The sequence below is a fragment of the Periophthalmus magnuspinnatus genome, chromosome 1, assembly GCF_009829125.3.
Source record: "Periophthalmus magnuspinnatus isolate fPerMag1 chromosome 1, fPerMag1.2.pri, whole genome shotgun sequence".
In the NCBI taxonomy this organism is placed as follows: Eukaryota; Metazoa; Chordata; class Actinopteri; order Gobiiformes; family Gobiidae; genus Periophthalmus; species Periophthalmus magnuspinnatus.
This window is the reverse complement of record NC_047126.1, coordinates 15873515-15898514: the sequence shown is the minus strand read 5'-3', so window position 1 is coordinate 15898514 and position 25000 is coordinate 15873515. Positions and strand designations below refer to the sequence as shown.

At 37.3% G+C, this 25000-nt stretch overlaps 1 protein-coding gene across 1 annotated transcript in view; it reads right to left on the bottom strand.

Moving 5' to 3' along the window:
* rptor (regulatory associated protein of MTOR, complex 1) overlaps positions 1–25000 on the bottom strand; it is a 221095-nt gene that overhangs the window by 184861 nt on the left and 11234 nt on the right. The window contains exons 3-4 of the mRNA XM_055221347.1: positions 17744–17846; positions 14755–14837 (exon numbers count right to left, since the gene is read on the bottom strand). Of these exons, the coding sequence (XP_055077322.1) occupies positions 14755–14837; positions 17744–17846 (186 nt within the window). The remainder of the gene's footprint in view (positions 1–14754; positions 14838–17743; positions 17847–25000) is intronic.

The window sequence follows — 25000 nt, the reverse complement described above, 5'->3', positions numbered from 1 at the left end:
CAAAACAGAGAAGAGGTAAGTTGATTTCTGTGAAGGAACCTTGTAAAGAAATAGTAGTTTAACAATAGAATATCACTCTCACTTCCTTCGTACATTGAATAAGTGAAAACACGAATGAGCATGTCCAGGAAATTCAAAAACACTTTAATAACCACACCTAATTGATCTTAAGAAAACCTGAATAACCTAATTTATAATGAACAAGAAGTTTATTAAGAATGATTTCGTGTTAATAAATGTAACTTATCGGGTGGAGAAGTTATTGCTTTATCTGGAATGTTTTACAGTATGGCATTAAATGTATATACACCGATTTATTCGATTGCAGGTGTTCTAATTGATCAAAAATACCTTGAAAAGCAAAGACAGAGCATGACGAATTTTGTACTTTTTATGTAACTGTGAAAAGGAGAAAAAGAAATAGTACAGCATTCCAATATAGAAACAATCACTGTATAAACCAATGGAGCAGATCAGAAGAGCTGACGTCTTGTTTTCCTATAGGAGAGTTTCTTACATAAGATATCAAGGTTTGCAAATTGGGAACAAACTCTAGCGTCAAACCGCTAATTGGCACGTTTACCTCCAGACTCAATGTTTCGGACACGTCTCCTCCCCATGTGCCCTGCGTATTTCCTATGGTGAAGCACTTAATACAGACATAAGCTTGAAACAGTGACAGCAAACCCCTCTATCTGTCTTCATTAGGCTCGCTGCGCTCCAGGATTGGCTGTGATGAATGGCTTCCTCTGTACTTTGCGCGCTTATCCTCGTCTCCTATGTATTCTTTCTTCTTCCGCTCCCTTTCATTTTTTTCCACAATCCCTTTTCTGAACGTAATCCTGGCATACAATGAAGGTGGTTTGACTGTGCTAAGTAGGGCAATGTTAAGCAGTCAGATACAAATTGGTGATCCAGTTAAAGAGTCGATGGATGTCATTTCAGAACAAAGACGATCCATGCTCATCAACACTGAAAGAAGAATGCCTGGAAATATTTGGCAGGTTAATTGTGTTGTTAACGTAATCCACAATGTCGACGAGGAAAATACATCGAGACATACACATGTAGAGCGCGTCATTGTGTCATGGTGTTAGTTTCTCCAATGCAAGGCTCACTGCAGTCTTCACTACACTGAATAAAGTAGACTACATTACTTTGTTTACGGCTTGGGGTTTTGTCCTTTGGGTGAACCACTTTCTGTCTTAAAGTGTTTGTAGGTTTGAAATAGACCAGAATCTCAAACTGTCTGAAAATTCTCTGAAGTTTTTCAGACACACCAGTTGTGTAAGGAATAGTTACGCCTTTCCTTCTAGGTTCACGTACCCTGTGGTCCTGTTTTTTTGTTGAGTTCAGTTTCATAGCCACACCCAGGCCTGATTGCTGCCAGACCTTTCAAATCAAGAGATCACTTAAACAGAATCTGTCTGACAAGATGAAGTAGGCCATGTTGAACCCAAGACATCATGCCGTGATCCAAAGAAATTCAGGAGTAGGTAAGAAGAAAATTGATTGACATGTCACAGTCTGGAAAAGGTTACAAAGACATTTCTAAATCTTTGGGACTTCAGCGAACCATGGTGAGAGCCATTATCCACAAATGGAGAAAGCATGGTACAGTGGTGAACCTTGCCAGGAGCTGCCAGCCTACAAAAATTACCTCAAGAGCACAACGCCAACTGATCCAAGAGGTCACAAAGGAACCCAGAACAACATCTAAACAATTGCAGGCCTCACTTGCCTCAGTAAAGGTCAGTGTTCATGACTCAACCATAAGAAAGAGACAAGGAAAAAATGGCATCTATGGCAGAGTTCAAAGGCGAAAGCCACTGCTGACAAAAAAGAACATAAAAGCTCGTCTCACTTTTGCCAAAAAATATCTTGATGATCCCCAAAGCTTTTGGGAAAATATTCCGTCGACGGATGAAACAAACGTTGAACTTTTTGGAAGGAGTGCATCCTGTTACATCTGGTATAAAATCAACAATGAATTTGATAAAAAGAAAATCATCCCAACAGTGAAACATGGTGGTGGTGGTGTCATGGTTTGGGGCTTTGATTTTTCAGGACCTGGACAACTTGCTGTGATTGAAGGAACCATGAAGTCTGCTCTCTACCAACAAATCCTGAAGGAGAATATCCGGCCATCAGTTTGTGACCTCAAGCTGAAGTGCACTTGGGTTCTGCAGCTGGACAATGATCCATAGCACACCAGCAAGCCCACTTCGGAATGGCTTTAAAAAAAAAAAAATGGAGTGGTCTAGTCAAAATCCAGACCTGAACCCAATAGAGATGCTGCGGCATGACTTTAAAAAGGTGGTTCATGCTTGGAAACCCTCCAATGAGGCTGATTTAAAACAATTGTGCAAAGAAGAGTGGGTTAACATTCCTCCACAGTGATGTGAAAGACTCATTGCCAGTTATTGCAAATGCTTGACTGCAGTTGTTGCTGCTAAGGGTGGTTCAACCAGTTATTAGTTTTAGGGGGCAATTACTTTTTCACTTGGGTCACGTAGGTTCAGGTGGCTTTTTTCCCTCAATGAATAAAATCAGCACTTAAAACTGCATTTTCTGTTTACATGTGAGTTATCTTTGTCTTATATTTAAGTTTGCTTGATATGAAATGGCTAAGGTGCAGAAAAAGTAAGAAATCGGTAAGGGGCAAATACTTTTTCACAGCACTGTATATAATGTAATTTTCAACAAACATAATAGAAGTTTATTTAATATTACTATCTGGTTATAATTGTTCTAATATAAAGACCATTTTAAAACTATTGGAGAAAGGCCCAACAATACTTGTTTGCCCCACCCCCTTCACGCTTGCTGTCTTCTTTAAAAATGCTTAAAAGCCAAATGTTGCCCAAATGTACATACTGTACACATAATACAAATGCAAAGCAAACCTAGTTATAGCTTGGTTACTCAGTGATAACACATTTCCATTGCAAATGAAAATTCAGGGAGGAGCAGAAATGGACATTCTTCAAAGCTAAATCATGCAAGAAGTTTTTATACCAAGCAGACACTTTTGCAGCTTTGTTCTGGGTGAAAGAATGGAAAATATGGCTCTGTTAAAAACCAAAGGGGAGATGAGTCACAGAGAGGATCACAGGGAGTTGGAGATATGTCCGAAATGAAGCGGCCAGTGCAATGTGCAGCACAGAGCAAAGTAATGATCAAATGTGTGCAGCCAGTGGCACCCTCCAAACCCTCTAATCCCAAAAAGAGCCCTCTGCCTGTAATGACACTCGGGGATAAAGGATAGGACCAAACCCAGGCGATCCCTATACACTCTCACTAATATACAACACCTCTTTGATGTCTTTGAAGTGCATGTAACAGGCTAGGCATGTGCAGTAGATATGAAAAGACGTCTACATATGTCATAACATAACCTAACAACCATACTACAACAACCAACAAAATCATCAATCAATGTTTATTTTGTTTCTAGCATACAAATTGTTGCTGCACATATAGAATTGAGTATTAACAGGATTCTTTGTTCGAACTCAGAGCTACATACTACAATTTTCTTCAGAAATATAACTAAATATTTTAATATCCACCACAGGTATTGTCCCAAAACGAAAGGAAGAGCATGAAAACCTGTCATAAGCACTTTAAACTTAGCACTGGCCTGTAAGTTCTTTATGTTCTCAAATGATGCTATAGATGTAAACTGTAGCTGGAGCAGCACAGTAGCAGACTTGAGGGTGAGACTGCGGAGGTGGACGCTTTGATCACTCACAGGAGAGAGGCTGCAGAATCAAGGGCATGTCTGAGAGCATTAGCACCACAACAAAGCACAAACTGGAGCTTTCCCTGCTCTGTACTGTAGGCACATGTCCACTGAGTCAGGTGCCATTCACTACATTCATAGCCAAACTTTTTTATTCATATAATAGAGAGATGCCAGATGCAGTGGGAGTACCATTGTGAATAAGAGTAAGTCAATTTCACTTCAACCTATCCATGGGTTTGGCGTAATGAAAATCTAGCACATTCACATTCAAAACAAAATGAATAGCCCTCAAAACGACATCTATAAACCAGACACTGAAACCCATAAAGTGGTGGTTTTCAGACTCTAGAATGATGTGAATGTCATACTCTTCTATTAAATGCCATACTAAAGTAACTGCAGGGAAGCTGTTGAATGAGAACCATGTTTATCCCTTCTTCATCTAATCACGGTTCAAAATAGAACCTACCTTTAATTCTCACTTTACAAGATCCTGGGTTTGATTCTGTTCTCTCTGTGCCCGCATAGGTTTTTCTGTAAGTGTTCTGGTTTCCCCTACCGCTAAAAATAATACAATAACTTGCCAAATATGTGATGTGTAAGTTATGATTCTCATTCTAATTGGCAATTTAAATATGTACAAAGTGAACAAAACTAAGTATATAGCCCTGTAAAACCACACTGACCATGCATCCATTCTTTCTGGCCGGCGGTCGTTGTAATGATGGTCTCTTAAGTTCTGGGGTCAAGTGTGCCTACATTCAAAGATGAGCGGCAGGGCAAAGAGCACTCAATAAAATGACGCTATTCAGAGGCTAATGCTACTCGCGGAGGAGAGGTCGCCGAGACAACCACCCCACAGTGCGCTACACAGGCTATTAGAGGGAGCACACAGCCATTATCTTTGCACTGCGAGGCTATGGGGCCACTCTAACTATCTGCAGACAGCTGTCCCACTAATTAGAGTGAGAGGTGGAGGTCCCTGCACTCACCAGCAATCAGGCTCCATAGAAAGGACAGTGGAGAAAGGCGGAGAGTGAATGAAAACAGCATTATTAGCAGTGAAGGATTCTGGGAGATTGCTGCTGACCACGCACACAAGGGCCAGAGTGTTGTGCCATATTGACGCCCTAGTTGGTACTAATGAGAATACTTAAAGACTGATATCACAATCTACTAAGTGTGTAATTGGAACCCACTGTATAAATGAGAGAATAATTACTAGACAATGCAGACTAATCTGAATACAAAGTCATCTCTATCAGTGTGTTGACTGCAGAGAGCTACTATTGTTTAAAGGTTCAATATGGAACTTTTCTAGTGCAAAGGTCCTCCATATGCTTGTCTCCTTGGAGTTGTTATTGCTTTGCTTGTAATGTTCCACAGTAAGTATTGCATTAAAATTAATTATCTTGCAACTGAGCTACTGGGCGACAGTAACTCAGTTGGCAGAGCGTTCAAGGTCAGCGGTTCAAATCCCGCTCTCAACATAAGCATCATATGAACTGACGCACAGTATGGTGGGTGCGATTCCACAGATGAATGCTGTTGTTGTGTCCTTGGGCAAGACACTTAACCCACTGGTGTGTGACTGGGTGAGTGGCTCGTTGATGTAAAGTGCTTTGAGTGTCTTGAAGGTGGAATAGCTCTATATAAAAATGTACCCACTTACCATTAAGTTACAGGTGTTTTTATACTTCAAAAATACATGCATTTTTACTCTCCACAGATCTGACTTGTAACTGTCTGATAGATAGGTATAGATACATATAGGCTTAATGCAATAGAACATTCCAGACAAAGTAACAACCAAAAAAGTTACATAGTGCACCTTTAAATAAATACAACATAGCATTGTTATTAAGCCCATATGATACTATCTTGACAAAATCATTCAGAAATCAGGTGTGTAATTTGAGGCTTTAACCAATGCATAATCTTTACTCAAAACCTATTAAAGAAACAGGAGAACAATGTAATCAGCAAACTTCTTAATTACATCTGTCAGTGTGTATCTGAGCAACTACACCAATCATATTAGTCTCCATTACCGCTAAACTGTCTCCCAACATTAGCACAATGTTGTAGCAAAAGCTGCATTTCTGAACATTACAAAGGGATGCTATTTCAAGGATAACAAAGCTTTACATCAGAGCGGAACGCCGTGGAAAAAATTGAAATCATTTTTAACAGTATTGTGATTAGATTTGCAAGATAAAGAGCGTTAGTAGCATTAGCAGTATTAGCTTATTAGTGTTTGTTATTAGTGTAAATTAGTATTCAGTTCAGAGCGCACGTTTTATATTCTTCCAGGTTTGTTTTAATAAAGAAAATCTAATCAAATAAAAAAAGATTCATTTTTCATTTTTTATCGTTCTTCAAAATGTTTTAGTGTGACAGGCCTAGAGACAAGAAAATTATTCCACAAGGTCAGGTTACAGGTCAGATCTGTGCAGGTGGCTCACATAAGGCGTGTTTTTCAAGGATTTTTTAAACAATTAAAAGACATTTAATGTCATACTGTGGAACACTCCAAACAAAGCAAAAACATCTTACAGGTGGTAGAACCCCCACAAGAAAAGTTACATAGTCCACCTTTAAATAAAATTGTCTGTTTCTGCATTCAAACATGCTCACTTCTAATGGATGAAATAAAAAAATGCACAGGTCAGGTCTACAGCGCTGTGTTCGATCAGTTTTTCTTGACACTGATGCGCATGAGTGGCCTGAGGATGTGGGCGTTCATCCATGAGAAAACGTGATGAAGGAGCCAAGCCAAGGTCAGATCTCTGTGGAAAAAGCAATTGGCCAAATGTTTGCACTGGCAACACATGGACACGCAAAAATGCTTCCTTTAAAATGACAATATTACACTACTGAATGACCAGACCTGCAAAGGCCAGTGACACTTTTCAGTTCTGAATGTTTGGCTTGCTGTTTGTTTCTATGAAGATGTCACTTTCTTGTACGAAGTCCTCCACAGTATGGCATTAAACTTATTTATCTCGAAGAAATCAATCAGGTGGCGCAATCAGCTTTAATTAAGCCAAGTTGTAAGTCAGATCTGTGGAAAGGCGATCCCACATACACACTAAGAATGCATGTTTTTCAAGGTATTTTTTTTTGCAGTAAAAACACCTATAAGATAGATGTTTAGTAATAACATCTACATGGAGAGAAACAGTAATATCTTAAGGTTGAAGACAGGACTCAAGCAGGACTAAGTAAAGATTTTTGGGGTTTTAATCCACAATTAGCAATCTAGGACTAACCAGATCACCAATGAAAAGGTGTTATGATGTTATGGACCTTGTTCTCCATTGAAATAAATGGGCTCCCCTTAAATGACCACAAAGCAAGCGTGGACGGGACAGTATAAGGTGGAATTTGTTTATCATGTAAATTGACCACAGGAGTAGAAGTAGCCAATTTTAAATGTGTCTCTAACCCTAGCCCACTCAGGATAAATTTGACTTAAATTACCTTCAGAAACACAACACAGGCCGCTTCTGGTAGGCCTGATGTAGAAAAAACTTAATCTAAAATCTTTCCATTAGAAGTCTAAAACAACAAACTTTGCAATCTCTTGTCCAGCCAACTGACCTGGCTCACTATTCGTACCATTATCCTTCAACAACAAACATGGCACGAGTAGCTGCTGCCCACCTCTTCCCTGGACTCTGGCCTGAGCACTACAGATTTAACCAAGACAGAAGAGGAGAGAGAGGGAAAGAAAGAGGTGTGGGTGGTGTATCTTTATTCATCGTCCTCTGATCTGACTCACATCCTGGACTCCTGTGAGCTCTCCTCCTGCTCTGCATCCTCTCCACAGCCACACAGCCAACTCCAACCTGATGCCATTTTAACACATACAGCAGGCCAGGACAGGAATAGACAGGGATAGAGATGCATTGATAATACACTAAAATTAGACTTGAGTTTAAAGGAGTTCAAACAAAGAAACCCCAGCAATGGACAAACACTAGATAGATTTGCTCCACCACGCCAGCTTGGAGTTAAGTTTTATGCTATACTGTGGAACATTCAAGGCAAAATAATAACTCCACAAGAACAAGCATGTGGCTCTCTACCAGAAAAATTACATAAGGCACATTTAAGCAAGTTTATTCAACCCTTTCACGTTAACTGAAAATCTATTGGACCACATTCTTATCCTGTGTCATGTTATGCCTCATTCGACAGACTGGCCTCACGTAGGGCCAGTATCATGACAGAAGATAACGTAATGTGATCTTTGTCTTGGTGTAAACATGTTGCATAGTGGCTAATAGCATCTGCTGTTGTTTTGGAGACTTGGGAGTTATGTAAGATTACAGTGTGCATTATATAATAAAAATGTCAAAAAAGTCAGTGCAACATTTCCCTTGGGACCAATTACATACAAGGTTTAATCGTGTCACGTTATATCTATACAGTGCCTATATGAACTGTTAGAGATAGTAAATAAAGATGGTATTTATGAGCAATTTCAAATACATAGTTTGCACAGCTTTGCAAAATGTGAGAAAAAGCTGGTCTGAAAATAGGAGTTTGTGATGATATTTTTGCAATCAATCATGTGCCTGTAAATATCCTGGTTGAGGTTAGACTATTGCACAAATGCGAACTGACTGTAAATTTTAAAATGCATGTATTTTTAAGAGACAATATTTACAATAGTCATTTAGCATCTTCAAACTAACTATTTTGATAGATTGGTGACATATTACAAACATCTGAATTTAGGAGAGCTGTTTAGGATTACACTTAAGTACAATCACATGACTGCATAAGGCTAACGACGAGCCGCACCAGAAATGAGATGGGAAAGAGGGCTGTTGGCTGTTTTGCTTCACAAAAATGGAACATGCTTCAGGGACAAACTAAATTGGATACTTTGGTGCCACAATCGCAATTTAATAATCTGAGGACAAATTTGTATAAACACCTGTACCAAAAAAGTAATTCAACATAAACTGATGTCTATCTTGTCAATATCTTGTCAATAAAGTCTACTATGTCCAATACCTGAAAAAGTACATAACCATAACCCCGTATGGAAATGAGTAGGCCAGTACTTGCTAAGGTCGTCACCATTTAATACTCAGAGGACTTGATTCGTTCTCCTTATCTAAGAGGTTTGACTTAACATATCTCTCCGCTAATGAAGGCACATGCCACAAACCAGAGATTAACTTTCTGATCCTGGGAGCAACGATCAATAAAACACATTACAGGCGCATTAACTGAGCGACCTGCTACCACCACGCAATCTTCTTTCATCTAGGGGTTCAAACTTAAGCTTACAGTAGACTATATGATCAAAATCACCACAATTAGTTTCCATAAATTCTGAAGAAAAAAACAAAAAAAAAAAAGCATTTTGAACTGATCTTTATTATATTTCAGTGAGATATTTATAAGGATTTGGATCGATAGCGCCTGTGCCACTATATTACACAGCAGTGGACCTGATCTGTACCCCTCCCTCCTTATACGCGTGTTGTTTATGGATGTATTGGTTGGATGTCCATAACTCTTCCACAGGGTTAATGGTTTTCACTGCGGCTCCTATTGGGCTGAGTGCAAAAGGAAGATCATTAGCAGGTTTCCGTTTGGGCCTGCTGCTTCCCGCATGCTAAACGTCAATGTGACTTAAATGGGATTGGAATGATTGGGCAGATGAGGGCATTCTCTAAAAGGCAACCATGTCATAATGAACTGTCCTGGTTATAGACAGATGTGTGTTTACAGAGGCATTTTGAATTGTTGGTGTGGAGCTGGTGGAGATTTTGATACGTTTGACCCAATTTATTCTACTAAATGACATAATTTTCTCACCGCTTATTCCAGATTTATTCAGGCTTCTGTGAAAACCAGAGTCTCACTGGTATCGTTAGATGGAAATATTCAGATAACAATGGAATGCACATTTTATTGTATTAGGGCTGGGGACCAAAAACTAGTACCAAACCAAATTCTTCTAGGTTTTGATGCCTGGTGGGAGAGGGATAGACATGGGACAATATTGAAATTTGGTGTCACGATTATCATGGTCAAAATAATTGTGATTAACGATTATATCACAATAATGATTAAAGTTACAGTTTAAATTGTTATGGATATGAATAATTATCATTTTAAAATTATTAATGGGTTACATGTTTAAATAACTTTTATATTTAATTCAGTTCAAGTTTAATTATATACCCTTTAAAAACAACTTCAGCTGACCAAAGTGCTTCACATACAAGTCAAAGAACAAAATATACAGATAACACGATACATAGGAAAAGAAAAAGAAAACAAGATATCCTGGTCTAGCTAGTATTAAATGCCAGGGAGAAGAAGTGGAGTTCTAGTCTTGTCTTAAACTGCGTTAAAGACTGAGAAGATCTATAGTATTGTACTGTACAGGCGATTACCTCTATTGGCGATTATCACGAAATGTCCCACAAAAGATTATTGTCGACCCTTTTTACTATGATAAACGATGTTACTGTTTATTGTCCCATTCCTAGAGAGCACTATAGAAAGTTGGGCAGTTTCACTACACACAAATGATAACAAATGTCTTTATATCAGTTACATACATAGTAGTTATGTTTTGTCATTTTGAATGTTGACAATGCACCGATGGGTACTGAAAAAGGTATTGTTTAGGTTCTGATACCAAAAATGTACAAAGCTGTATCTCATTCTTTTTTTTATTTTTTATTTTATTGCTTAATCGAGTTATTTAGCCAAAAAACTTGACACAGGCATCTTTCCTGTTGCAAAACTTCATGAATCTTGTCTTCTGGTCAGACACTCCACAGCACAGACAGGACATTTATCTTTCATATGGGCAAACAGATAAATCTATTACCAAACATTACGGAAATGTCTCTGTACATATGGGTGTAATACTTGCAAGGCAAAAACAATTACCTGGGTGATTGAAAACCACTGCAGACATCCAATCGAAGGAGAATTTAAAGGCAGCACTGACCGAATAAACAAATACAACCATTTTTCATCACTAACCTTCAGTGACAAGTGTTATGGAACTGCGCAATAAAACTATAAACTTTATTTAGTCAAGTCGAATAACAAATTACATCACTCCCGTCTCTGCAGAGAAGCCAGTCACTTCTCCAGTCCGCCTGTGTGTGCCATTTGGGGAGAGAATAACCTGAAAACTAATCAGCCTCTACTAGTGCACAGCTGTGTAATACATAATGTAATACGGAGTGTGTCCAGCAGGGGGTCTAGAGGGGCCAAAGCAGCAGGACGTCACACCAATAAGACCAAAGGAAGAAAGAGAATCGCACAAGTTGACCACATGGCGTGATAGTGTATGCCAGCTGCAACACATCCAAAAAGCAAAGGACACTGCTTTAGTTTAAAAGATAATTCCACAAAAGGAGATTGTCACTTCTTATCTTTCCATCCTGTAGACATCAAGTGATGATATTACTGCAAAAATATATTGCAAAACGCGTAGCAAAAACACATAAGACAGGGTGAAACACGGACAAAGAATGAGAGAGATCGAGGGAGCAGAGCTTGAAAGAGAATAGAAGAGTAGAGGAGGCATGTTGAGAAGCGGCACTCAAAGAGAAAGCCAAGTAGAAGGTACGCATCTCCATCGCTCCCAGCATCGCAAGAAAAAATTCAGAGCTGAATTCAGTCTGGACGCCTCTGTTACAGAAGAAAAGTGCATACAATAAAAGCAGACGCAGTATAAAAATGTGTGTACGGATTAGTTATAAAGAACGCTGGCACAAAGAGTTTAAGTCTGAGTCAAGGTCAAAACAACACAGCGCCAACCAGTGACACGCAACATTAAAAACATCTTTGTATAGTTATGTTTGTTCATAGTTTGTACCAAAGATGTCAAAAATAAACAACAAAATGTAATATATAAATACATGTGATTGACTGACTGTTCTGTGTCCTTGTCAACTATAAAAAGTGCGATAACTAGATACATAATACATGATGAAAGACCAAAGTGTTAGGTCCAGAGGTTTGAAAGAGAAATAGGAGCAGGCTGGACACTGGGGACCCTCTGCAGAAAAATCACTTTGATGTTCTAACAGAAATGAAGATGAGGAAAAGGTCAGAAAACCACAAATGTGTTTGAAAAAGAGAAAAAAAATAAATAAATAAAAATAAAGAACGTCAGCAAAAGCTTTTCATGATGTCAGGGAAAAATAGGTATGGATTTGTGAGGGTTGGCTTAAATGTTCTAACCGTAGACTGTAAATATAAATGGACATAGCGAGCATGTCTCCAGTTCACTTTCTACTGAAAAATCGTCATTGCTCCCTCCAACTGCGGCTGTCAGGCTCACCATTTTGTTCTTAAAATGTTTGTTTTAACTAACACTACATTGTTCTGGTGTTTTCTTTCACCATTCTGTCCGTAAATCAAGATATGAGCATTAATAACAGACCAATCAGGCATCAACCTCAGTCCACATCTATAGACATTCTTTGGTTATAACTAGGAAATTTGAGAGTGTATCGATTGGTTTCTAAGCATGTTGTTGTGAAGTATCTTGTGTCCTTGAAGCAATTAATGTTTCACAAAGAGTATGATGGGAAGGTGTCAATCAAAATAGTGTATAGTATGTTGAGGTTTAAAAGGGTAACCCAACAGACACAGGATGCAAATAAAAAGAAGTTAAAAAAAAAAAACTAACAAAAAGATATCAATACTGCACCTGTGAACAACGTGAAAGTTAATATTTAATACAAAACTAACATTTTGCTAAAAATCTTTATGCCAAAACATCTTTTTAGCTTGGGGCCTTGAAGTGTTTGCTTACTATTTGCCCATGGCCTCCTAAAGGGCACATATCTGACAAAAATAGAACTAAAAAATAGCTACTTGATACTCAGCACCAATCCACCTGTTATAAATGAATCCTTCTTTTCCTAAATTATGCTTGGATGTTTAGAAAATACACAAATTTAAACCAGTAATTCATCCACAGGTTGGAGGCACTGAAGTATAACCTCTAATTTGGAGACAATATTACAGAAAAAGGAAAGGGCTACTGGGATAGAGGCAATACTATATCTATGATAGCTATTTAATCTATTCAGAAGTTTTCTCACAGCACAGACAGAAGCATAAATAAAGATTATAGCATTGTTAGTTAATCCAACATAAAATCTACAGCCAAACTGCACACTAAGAAATCAGTCACTCACTCTGGGGACTCAGAAAAGACCAAGATCACATTTGTGCCAGTCCTAAACCTGGGTATATAAGAAAGTCACTTTCTAAAGTGACCTAAAACTCAGTCTAGATTATGCAAATACACTAATAATGATGTGTTGATCTACTGTCTCCATGGATATATCACTATTACAGGAATATATCACAGTATAGCATAAAACAAATTAGTCAAAAATGCCCAACATTATTATAGTAAATGAAAAAAATCAAACCTATCAACTGGGCAAAAAGTTGTTGGAGTGAAGAGGTTTTGCTGCTCATCCAAGCCACTTCTTCAGTTCTTACATTCTTACTATGAGTGGGGTTGCCACAAATTTGACTAATTTGGCCTGATGGCATCTCCTGCTTGTCTCCATGGATAGGTAAGTTTAATACCATACTGCTGAAAATCCAAACAAGGCAATAATGTTAATAATGTACAGACAAAAGGTTATTTTACTTTAAACTCAATTGCAATTGGTAAGTCGTATTTATAAGAAAGATAAAACACCTTTAGCTCCAATTGATCCAGTCTGTTTAAAGTGCCTTGAAACTCTGCAAGGTTTTGTGAGATTGCGACAAGAACAGAGTTTATTACTGGCTGTTGGCTGAGAGGCTATTGTTGCCCTTGCTAGCAGCTTCAGTGCTCACCATAGAGAGAAGGACTCAAGAGCCTGTGAGAAAACTCTGTTTGCTAATAGCTAGCAATGTCCAAGGCAAAGAGCTGCTGCTGGCCAGAATACAAGTGCACGCAGACTGTATATAAACAACAGTTTTGGAGCAAATGATGTATGTGTTAAAATACTAGAAATAGCTGCAACAATCGTGGGCGTTTTATTCGCAGGGCAAAAACATTAAAACTAAATCAACATAATAAGAAAAAGATTACAGTGAAGCGTCACTTTAAAAATAGAACTGTAAACTGTTAGCGTTACTCCCTCATACCTTAGGCTGTACAGAAAGCAAAATATAAAGCATCCACTGCAATAAAAAAAACAAGTGTAGCTCGTAGTTGCCATGACATTAAAGCTGGCATTATATCTAGGGCTGAAGTGCTTGGGAAAAATATCTATTTATAAATATACATCAATCTATAACTACTTTCGATTTTTCAGACTTGCAATGAGTAGTTACATTTCCAATTTATGATTTAATAAAAGTTCACAATGTAAACATATCCAGAAGCATTGACAAAAAGACTGAAATATGACAACGAACTTGAACTATCATCAAAGACATTTCTTCCTCCAAAGTCTTAACTCTGCTCTGAACCACATGCTTTTACTTGAGAATTGTCTGTAGACCCCTCATTTATAAAACCCCAAAATATATCATAGATGACAAGGCATGACTGAATTGATCGGGATTAAAATTTGATTAATCGCCCAGCCCTACTTGTAGCCCCATCTGCTTTGGAACAGATAGAGTTGTGCCATTTTGAATCTATGGCCAATCCAATCGCCATCCATCACAAAGAAACCCGTGCACGTTCACACAAAACAGTATCTTGCAACAGAACTCACCAGTATGTAATGATAGTAATAAAGAGTTACATTTTCTTCAACACGCGAACCTTTTGAAAGCATATATTCTGTCAAACTCATCTAAAAACCTCAAAACAGCCTCTACAACAGATACTTGAGATCAAAATGACCATTGGAAACTGGCACGCAGCACTCATCTCCTTCTAATGTGCTCCAATGTGATAGCAGCTTCCGTGGCCTGCTGCAGTTTTTAAAGGGAGTAAACATGGAGCTTGCATCATTATGAAAAAGCACAGCAGTGAACCCACTCACCCGCGGCTGCCAGTTTTCATATTGCTTCTGGAGGTTTGCCCCGATGGTCTCCAGGGCTTTCTGCGGACTCATCGACAGGGGATCTAAAAGGCAAAACAAAGAGGTAATAAAAAACTGTACATACAGCATAGAATCTTATAGACAAGTACTGATATAAAAAAGTGCCTTTATATTAGAACTACAACTACATTTATTTAAAAGACACTGTACCTGATTTTTATTCTCTTAAAAACATGAAAAGCAGAATAAATTTATTTTGAACAGTTTGCAGTGCTGCAGTATTCCTCACTTACTTTATGCATTCCGAGCATCACAATTCACAGAGTGAGTGCCGGAAAAGCTAACAGCAACTAGCATACTAATGTGCATTTCCTGATTATTGGACAATAAAGTGCTTTCTAATTGGATTTAGACAGTACACAGTGGACATGTTTTGACCTCAAGAGCTGTTTATACAATACATCTGTACTGGGGCAAGACATGTTTTGATCAAATACAAATGCATAGGAGAAAAAAAAAACGCGTACAAGATTTTTAAGTAGTCAGTCAAACGATTATTTCTATTGTATATTGATGGACATACTTCAGCCTATATAGCAAAAATACAGTCTATTTTGTTGTGCAGAGGGTAAGTGTTTTGTGTATTTGTGGACAGGAAAGATGTCTGTGCTGGATTTAACCAAAGTTAGGTTTTTAGTCTGGTTCTGCTGTTGCAAAGCTTCCACCAATCAGATTCAAATAATTCCACGTTTTCCAATCACCTTCAGCAAGAGCTGTTCCAGATAGATAATGAGTAGAACTCAGTTCACATATCAATCTGGTGTGAGCCAGGTTAACATTATAAGTCATAAAATTGGCAACGTTTCCATTCAATGCTTTATTAAGAGTATGGTGAAGTTACAGGAAAGGCAGATTTTTATATAAGGTGTGGGATGAATGAGCTCAAGTTCATGTTTGATTATATTAACATAAATAAATATGTTTATGTAATTCACTTTTGCACACAAAGCACATGCTTTGGATAAACTGTTACACCTCTTTTATTACACGCAAACTCTCATGTTGAAATATTGATGCAAGTCAGTCAATATGGCTTGAAGAAACGGAAAATATAGATTAGACCAGATCGCATAGAGCTCATCAGGCTGAGAGGATATATTGACGATGTAGGAAGAAATAATATCCTTAAGTCAGAAAAATAAACCACTGCTGTTTTGATAAATGCAGTCAGAGCACTATACAACAGAAGGCTTATTGATCAGACCAATCATGTTAGAATACTTATGTTAGAATACAATCATGTTAGAAGACTTATGACTGATCTGGCTACATTTGAAGATGCAAAGATCAGCTAAAATCCAGTTTGATAATGAGGAAAATGTAGGTTAAAGAAGGTGTGTTGCAGTATTTTTTGGTCCAGCTTACTTGCAGGTTTTTATATTGTATAGATTATTGTGTGTCTCCAAATAGCAAAAGAAAATTCAATTCTGTCAAATGGACTAAAGTTTTTAAACTTTTACAGAACTGAAGAAGCCACTTGGATCAGCGGTGAAACATCACTCAAACTTTTGCCCAGTTGACCAAATTTTCTTTTATTCTGGATCCTACGTGGACAACTGAGGGATTACACAGACTTCCTCCAAACAGTGTGTTGACAGTATCTCTAAAAAACCTGTTCACTTTTTAGAAACTTTTAGAATTGTGTGTTTTTAATGTTCTCTCCACAAGTTGAAAAGTCTCTAGGAAACTGAACAAAACCACCCTGTTCGTGAAGAAGCACTTGTGCTTTTGTTGCACTCTGCTTTGCCCCAAGTTGACACAGCTCCCAAGGGATAGTGGGGCAAAAATATCTCAAACAGGCACAAGCAATATCGAGTCAAGGCCAAGCTCTCACTACTATTACAACTACTATTATTTTAGAATAAATAATAATAGGGTAAACTTATTCATAGTAGGGGTGTGAATCTTTAGGTTCCTGGTGATTCTATTCAATTTCGATTATTGGGGTCCCGATTCACGATATTTTTCACTCAAAAACATAGAACATTTATTTTGCACATCCCAAGTTCCTTGTTCTAGCAATCTTTTATATCAACATCCACACAAAATATAATTGTTCAGGTAAGAATCTGAAAGAGCGCTGCCCCCACGACCTGGCCCCGGATAAGCGGAAGAAAATGGATGGATGGATGGAATCTGAAAGAAGGTACCTGAAATAGTACTTATTTGTGTTTATTATTTTATTAGCTCAAAATTCAATAAAAATCTACACTACTCACTCATTATCTAGGCCAAGTTAATTCCATAAAGCAGTGATTAACCTTAAATATGTAGGTCTATTTGTCCAAAGATGAAATGTATAAATAAGTTGTGGCTGTAGTAGTTACGTATTATCTTTCCTTAGCTGCTAAAAACAACAAGGCAACGCAAACCATGACGCAAAAGTGAGTACAGGCATCGAAAAGAAAAATGTTTTGCACATTCACAGGCAAACAACAGCAATATTAGAGCCAATTATGTCCTGTTCTGTTTGTAACTTATTTCCTCACACCTCTTCAAGTAAATATATTTTTTATTATTATTATTATTATTATTACAAAGTGTGAGTGGTTTAAACTGAACATAGTCATAGCTTTTACATCATTTTTCACCATTAATAACACTGTTAGTGGTTGATGCAGTTCTGTAATGGCTGAAATATCTCATCAATAAGACTAGAACTTTCTATAGTCTTTCTATGGAGTATACAGGGCAATACATGGCAATTTCAATAAACATCTCAGCTTTGTAACAGACCATTGCTTGGTTGAGGTACTGGAGTGGATTTTATTTTTTTCTTTTAAAGACTATAGTATTTTTCAAGCATATCTTCATATAAGAATATTTTAATTTGTAAACTCTTGGATGTACAGTGGCTATGTTTAATACTGTAAAATCACCTTTTTTTTAAAGTTGACCACAAAAAGAAAAAGAAAGAAAAATCTCTCACCAATCCAGCACTCGAGTCGGGCGCAGGGGGAGGTCTTGACCACATCAGGAGGGTCCACCCCGACGTTGAGGCAAAGCACCAGTGCTACACTCACTGTCTTCATCTGAAACACAAAGAGACACACAGAGTTTATTATTTAAATCCCAAATACTCATTATACGTTTTTAATTAGTAACTCCTATACTTAAAATGTGGTGACTTACTGCATCTCCAAGTTCAATCATCAATTCATGTAAAATTAGTATTAAAGAACTTAATAGTCCCTGACAGAAGGTGTTGGGGAGGGGAAAGGGGAAGGGTTAAACAGTAAGGAGTTACGTGTCTAAAGAATGAGTCAAATGCTGACGTTAAACACAATAAAAATAGCCTTAACCTTAGGTCCTATGCCATTTTGTCCAATGTATTTGAGCAAACTTTGTCTTGCCCCAGTAAAGATATATTGTATAAGAAACTCTTGAGGTCAAAATGTGTCTGCTGATTGCGTCTAATTACAATACATTTGACTGATTGATCATCAGGAAATGTGCATGCTAGCTGTGATTAGCTTTACCATCACAGCAAAACTCGACACTAGTCTCAGAGTCGTGAGAAGTGCTTACAAACTCAACGCAGTGGATCTGTTGGATGCTCAGAAGACATAATGTAACTAGTTCTGCTTTTCATGTTTTTAAGACAGTCACAATCAGATGTCTTTAACCTTAACCTGTTTTATCCTACAAACATTATCAGATAGTATCTGATAATGTTGTAATATATGTAAAATATGTTCATTTTAAAATAGAAAAGTCACATTATAGATCCATGTGTTTGAATAGTAATTAAAAATGGCAGCATAAGTTCACACAGTCTAATATGTGCAGAGGTGAGGGGCCAAGTCGCACACCATTACAAATCACAGGTCAACGACGCCACTGAAATGACCATGACAAAAAGTGACAAAAATAAATATTCATGTTCTTTGTATTGTTTTTCATTATTCTCACAATACTCAGACAATATTTTAACAATGTATCAGAAATAAGTGGTTGAGGTTCAAGTGTCGCACAAAAGGTGAATGGATCATAACATTAACCAAAAGCATCAGAATTGTCACTTTATAAATCTTGTTTAGGAGATTACTCTAGATGTGTCTGTTCATTTAATATTTAATCAGCTCCATCACTTTTTTGTAATGCTTTTAACTAAACTACAAGTACACATTTGTCTGGTGATAATTTCTGAAAAACTAAATATTACAGGTATCCTGAAGTCATATATCACTGTTAAAATAGCTCTAAATAATAACTCTAATTACTATAGAAATGTCTTTTCTATCTGTATGTTTTTGTTTAATAATACAAAATGTGTTAACAAATATCTATGTTTAATAAAAAAAACAAAAAACAAAAAAACAGATACTACTGCACTGATGAAAAGGCATGAATGGGGCTAAATGGCAGAAAAATACAATTCAATCCTATTATAGGTAGAAAATAAAACATGCAAACAAATAGAATTCAAGGTTTCTCTGTGAATGGACAGAGCCTGCACCACATGAAATGTCTGAAACACTAACCAGTATGACCACGATTGAATATTTGTCTATAAATATTAATCCCTGACTTTCTTTACAGTGTAGCGAGTCCTGGTACCGTGGGATTACATCCACAGTGCAGTACATGTGGGTCAATAGATGCTGGTGATGACCTTCAGCAGAAGAGGCTGAGTTCATGGGTGGACAGGGCCTATGGGGGTCACATGTGTAAACTGGGTTATGTGTCTTTGCTGGATAAGTTTGCTTTTCCAGGGGCCGATGTTATGGAGGTAATTAAAGTAGCCAGAGAATCTCTGCTGACCGGAAAAAGGTCAGTGTGCCAGTGGGGCACAGCTGGACAACAATTGTTAAAGGTGTGTACCTGGTCATGTGATGCATCACACATCACTACACTTACCCAATGGCCTTTAGCTGACAGTTCTGCGTGCTAACCAACTGACCTGTGACTAGTCTCATGTCTGATTACACAAATGTGTAGTCAGAGCGGAACTTGTCAATGGCTGTGATTGCATTCACACCAAAAATCTGATCATTATTTAATTTCTGGAGTTATCAAATATGTCATGTAAACAGTAACATCTGAGAAATCTGAGGTGTGTTTTTTTTTTTTTTTTTTTTTTTAACTGTTCACATGTGCAGTTTTCACAAGAGAAAAAAGGGACAAACTCATGTGTCAAAGTTAAATTAAAGTGAAAGTTTAAAGATTGAAATTGTTATTTTAAAATAAATTGTGCTTTGTTTTGTTACTTAAAAAAATCTACTGATTGACACACAGCTTTTGATGATCAGATTTATTTTTGCACATCCAAACACTCACCAAAATTCTGAGCTGATATTTACTGGCCAATGAGACAAGTCAATGAACTAATAAAAATCTAGTTTTGTTTATAGGGATTTGTTTAGGGGCCAACAGCAACTGATATTCTGTATCAATATTGTTATTGCAATGTATAGTTATTCAATATCACATTTTTGTGTGCAACCATCAAAGGAACCAATTTCACTCACCGCCTGCTTTTTGCTGAGGGGCTCTTATTGCTTTGCCTGGAGTGTTGCGCAGTATGGTCACAAACCTTTATCTCCACAGAAACAGACAGGTGACACCAACAGGTCAAGTTACAGCAAATAGATTGCTTTTCATTAAAAACCAGTGAGAGGTAAGTTTAATGCAGTAGTGTGGAACATTCCAAGCAAAGCACAAAGATAAGCTTACCTGACCAACTAGAAACACACGCTTTTACAAATCTTTACAAAGACGAGTGGGTGTGGAACCGTATCCTGTCTCCCAGATTTGAGCTTGGTGTGACTGACAGGCACATTAACCTATTATGCACGGTCTGTTAGTGTCAAAACAAACCTAGCACAAGAGCAGATTTCAGCAGAATCAACAAGCTAAACACTAAACTGTAATTTATCTCAGGTAAAACAAAGTTATAAATTTAGTTCTGAAAGTTACGTGAATTTTTGTATTTCATTTGAGAGACACGTGATATAAGTTAGTGGCTGTAGTTGGACCATCTCAAGTTGGGACGGAGATTTTTCATGCTCTATGGTCCGACTCCAGACACTTCTAGATTCTGAACAGTGCTGTGTCTCGGGAGGTCATTGGTTATGTCAGGAAGGGCATCCAGCATAAAGTGGCAAACGCTGACAAAAAACAGCCAACAAGCTGATATGTTAGGTTTCTGTTACAATAAAGCTTTCTAGTATTTGCCCAAATTGACAAGTACGGGGAATGAATATGACTCGCACACGTATATTACTTTTTTTTTAATCAGGCGTACTCATCCAAAGAACTTTTCCTGCCAAGACCATGTGGGCCAAGATCCTGACCTGCTACTGGCACTCGTGTGCAAGTTCTGTGCCCAATTACACTGTGATTTACGGTAATAATAACTCTCATACAAAGTGAAGGGACAGCTCCATTACTCAAAAAGTCCTGTTTGATTTAAGGAGTGTCTTTGGGCCAAAAGCAATATACTCGCCTCTGAACCACTAACAGACTGTATTTTACAGATAGACGCCGTTACAGGACTGGAGCAGGGACAAATTTGATCTTGACTGCCTCAACTCTGGCCTCAGAAATCATAAAGAAGGCAGTCTAGAAACAAATGAACCAGAATTAATTTATATATATTTCAGATATTTCAGTATGCGAAATACTATGCGTTATTTGCTCATTTACAAATAACGTTTGTTCAATTACAAATAACGTTCAAAAAATCACATGTCACATGTTTTTACTGTGAAGAAGCTAAATACTGCATAAACAGTACATTTGCAACATGGCCAAGTAGCATTCATAACATCTCAGAATTTCAATCTTTTTTTCAATCAGTGTGTTGAATATTTTGATAGTTATTGGGTCTATACATATTCCCTATATTAATCCTGTCGTTTTAAGTCATTTCAATAAACAAGAATCAAGTGGGGAAAAAAATAAAAATAAAAGATCACACCTTTAGATTTTTGAATTCTTCAGAAGACACTGAACTTTGTTTCATGTGGATAGTCTGAGTAACTACAGAAATGATAAAAATGAATGATAGAATGATAAAAACAAATGATAAAATGTTAGGACGGCTGCCATAGCAACTGACAATTTAAACCACATTTTTACATCTTTTGAATGGTCAACCATCCTCAAAATGACACTATATAAGAGAAAGCTGGAACCCATAATGAATACCCAATTTAGAAGGTTATGATGTTAAATGAACCCGAGCTATTTTACCTACTCTCAGACTATAAAATTAACAACCAAATAATACTTTGACTTGCAGTGTAATCTTAAAATAAGGCATTTTCTCAATAGTCTAAATTTGCACACACAATTTTTATATTTATATTATATATATATATATATATATATATATATATATATATATATATATATATAAGCACATAATTACGAACAACAGAAGGGCAGATATAATTTTATAGTTAATGTGTAAAACTATGAAGTGATATAGTGGCAATACAGCTGGATAACCCTTAGCAACAGATAAGCTTTGTTGTTATTTTGAGACTGGCTTCATTGTACTGTGTGGCCATGCAGAAATTGATATGCAACAGGTGTACGGAACTTACTCTCCATCAGCTGTTTGATGTATCTACAATGATATTCCACAGACAGAAACTGATATTTCAAAGGGTACAACAAAAACACAAAGTCTATGGGGAAAACACAGGCAGATTTGGCCTTTAAATTCAACAAAAAAAATGACAGCAAAGCTCAGTGCAGCTTTAATGTGACGTCTGAGGAGGGGGAAGTGATACCGTTACAACAGGTCAAAGGTCAAACTGTTGGAAGAATGTGGCATCGTTATTTCACAAGTATGTTCTTTTACTGGGCGACGTTCTTCACAGTTTTGATTGACCTCATTTATTGATTTGTTTTTCATCTTTGGGTTTATGGGGCATGACAAGATGTGGTAAAAGGAGGTGAAAAGTGTGGAGCGACATTCAGCAAGTTTTTGGAGTTTTTAAGGCTAAGGCCAGCACAGAAACCAGAACACAGAATGCAATAGTTGATATGATTTGACAGATTTTTTAACTTCCAGACAATACTAGCTACATTAAAGTGACTTGCATGGACAGTGTGAGAACCTGAACTTGCGATCTCAGGGTTGGAGGGTCTATGATTACGGACACTGCTTATGACAAGATTTACACACACACACCAAAAATCAGATCATTATTTGAGTCATTTGATTTCTTTCTGACTGTTCACACCTGTGCAAGTTTTGAAAATTATGCAAAAAATGGTAAACCTAATGTAGCAAAATCAAAAATGAAAAAAAAAAAAAAGTTAAAAGGTGCTCTATGTAACTTTTCTGGTGGAGAGTCCATCATCTGCTTGTCTCCATGGAGATGTTATCGCTTCACTTGCATCTAATCAAATCTATGAAAAGGCGAACCTGCTCACAATTAAAGTTTTAGTGTATTTTTAGGATTAAAAACTATCCAATCCAGTAATCTAATAAATCCAATAATCCAATAAATGCAAGATAGATCAATTTAATGTGATAATGTGGAAAATTCCAGGCAAAGCAATAACCATGGTGACATAAAAGGTTGGCTGACGTTCCATCAGAAGCATAAGGAAATGTTACACAGTGCTCCTTTACGAAAATCTGCTCAATCATAGCTTTTATTAGAGTTTTGGATCATTTAAAGAGGGATATTATATTTCATCTCGGTAGTGATGGTTCTAGTTTTAAAATCAGGTCATAACCCGCACGCACACACACAAAGTCAGCATTTAAATGAGTCATAGCACTGCCCACCAGGGTGCAGTGAAGGAGGACTAGACTAACAATTATAAAAGGGCGCCGTTAATCATACTTACAATTAAAGAAGCCAGAGACAGCCGCATAATTAACATCCTAAAACAAACAGCGCAGATGAAATTATGTCTTCCTGTCTCGCCTCCGATGAAGATAATTTATAATGTGTTTGATATTATCTTCAAGGGCAATAATGCAATCAAATAAACTTGTATCAGACAGTTGACATGTGCATCTTTGACTTTTTGCACTTGGTTATTCAATAAAACTCCAAAATCAACTTTATTACAGGCCTGTCTGAATATCTAATTTTGAGATGCATTGCTGTAGAAATGAAACACTTTAGAGCTTAGTTCATATCTAGAATGAGCCATAGACGTTATTTCTTCAGTCCTTTACAGCTCAAATCTTATCGTAGTACAGAAAAATGACAAAAAGTTCTCTGCAAGTACAAAGAAAAGGTACCCACGATAACTACGGACTCTTAAACATTATTGTTCCATCTTTTATAGCCCTGTATAACTTAATATAGGAATTATCACGACAGGCCGACTTTATTAGGGTTCATTTTTTGGAATTTAACTGACCAGGAATCAGAAAACGTGCCGTGAAAGCTCTTAGAAAAATTGAAGACAATCTATTCCTGCAACACTTGTGGAAAACGTGGATCTGGAGGTGTTCACTTCCCACTGAGCAGTAGTTTAACAAGAACAACAAGCCACCACCATCAGCATGTGAGTATTTGAGCTGGAGGAGGGATGACGCATCTGACAGAAGGCATATGCTGCTCTGGTATGTTTGAGTTGACTTTTACACATATTAAATCGTTTTTTAATTATACGCAATACGAGGTAAAGAGTTTCGGATGAATCGGTTGTTGTTGGGGTACATGATTTGCACACCATGGAAAGTATTTAAACTCGTCCCAAGGTCTCCCAAACCCTTTAGCGGATTGTTAATATTCACATCCATTCATTTTCAGGCCCGTGCATCGCTTTAGAACTGTTTTTCCAGACGCTAAAGTGAAATTGGGGTGGATCATTCAAGCGCAGTATATCAGAACACTGCTTTTGGTTCCAACTTTTGGGATGAAATAAAAAAAAATACTTAGATGTAGGCTGTGAGCATTGTTCTCACTTTGTTCCAAACGTGCTGCTTCTACGATATGCCCTTTGGGGAAGAACACAAATTGACTCATTTGCAAAAAAAAAAGGTTCAGGTACTTCAGTTTTAAGTCAGTAAGTAACAGTCACATTATTATCAAACTTTACATAGAGGTAAGTAATAGATAACAACAAAAACGTAAGATTACACTGTGTTCATGCCAATATCATATCAGTGTTTTCATCAAGACCATCAGTATCTGTAAAAAAATAAAATCCCCAAAATTTGACACAAATATTTTTTCAAAGCGGCCCCATTAAACTTGATTGT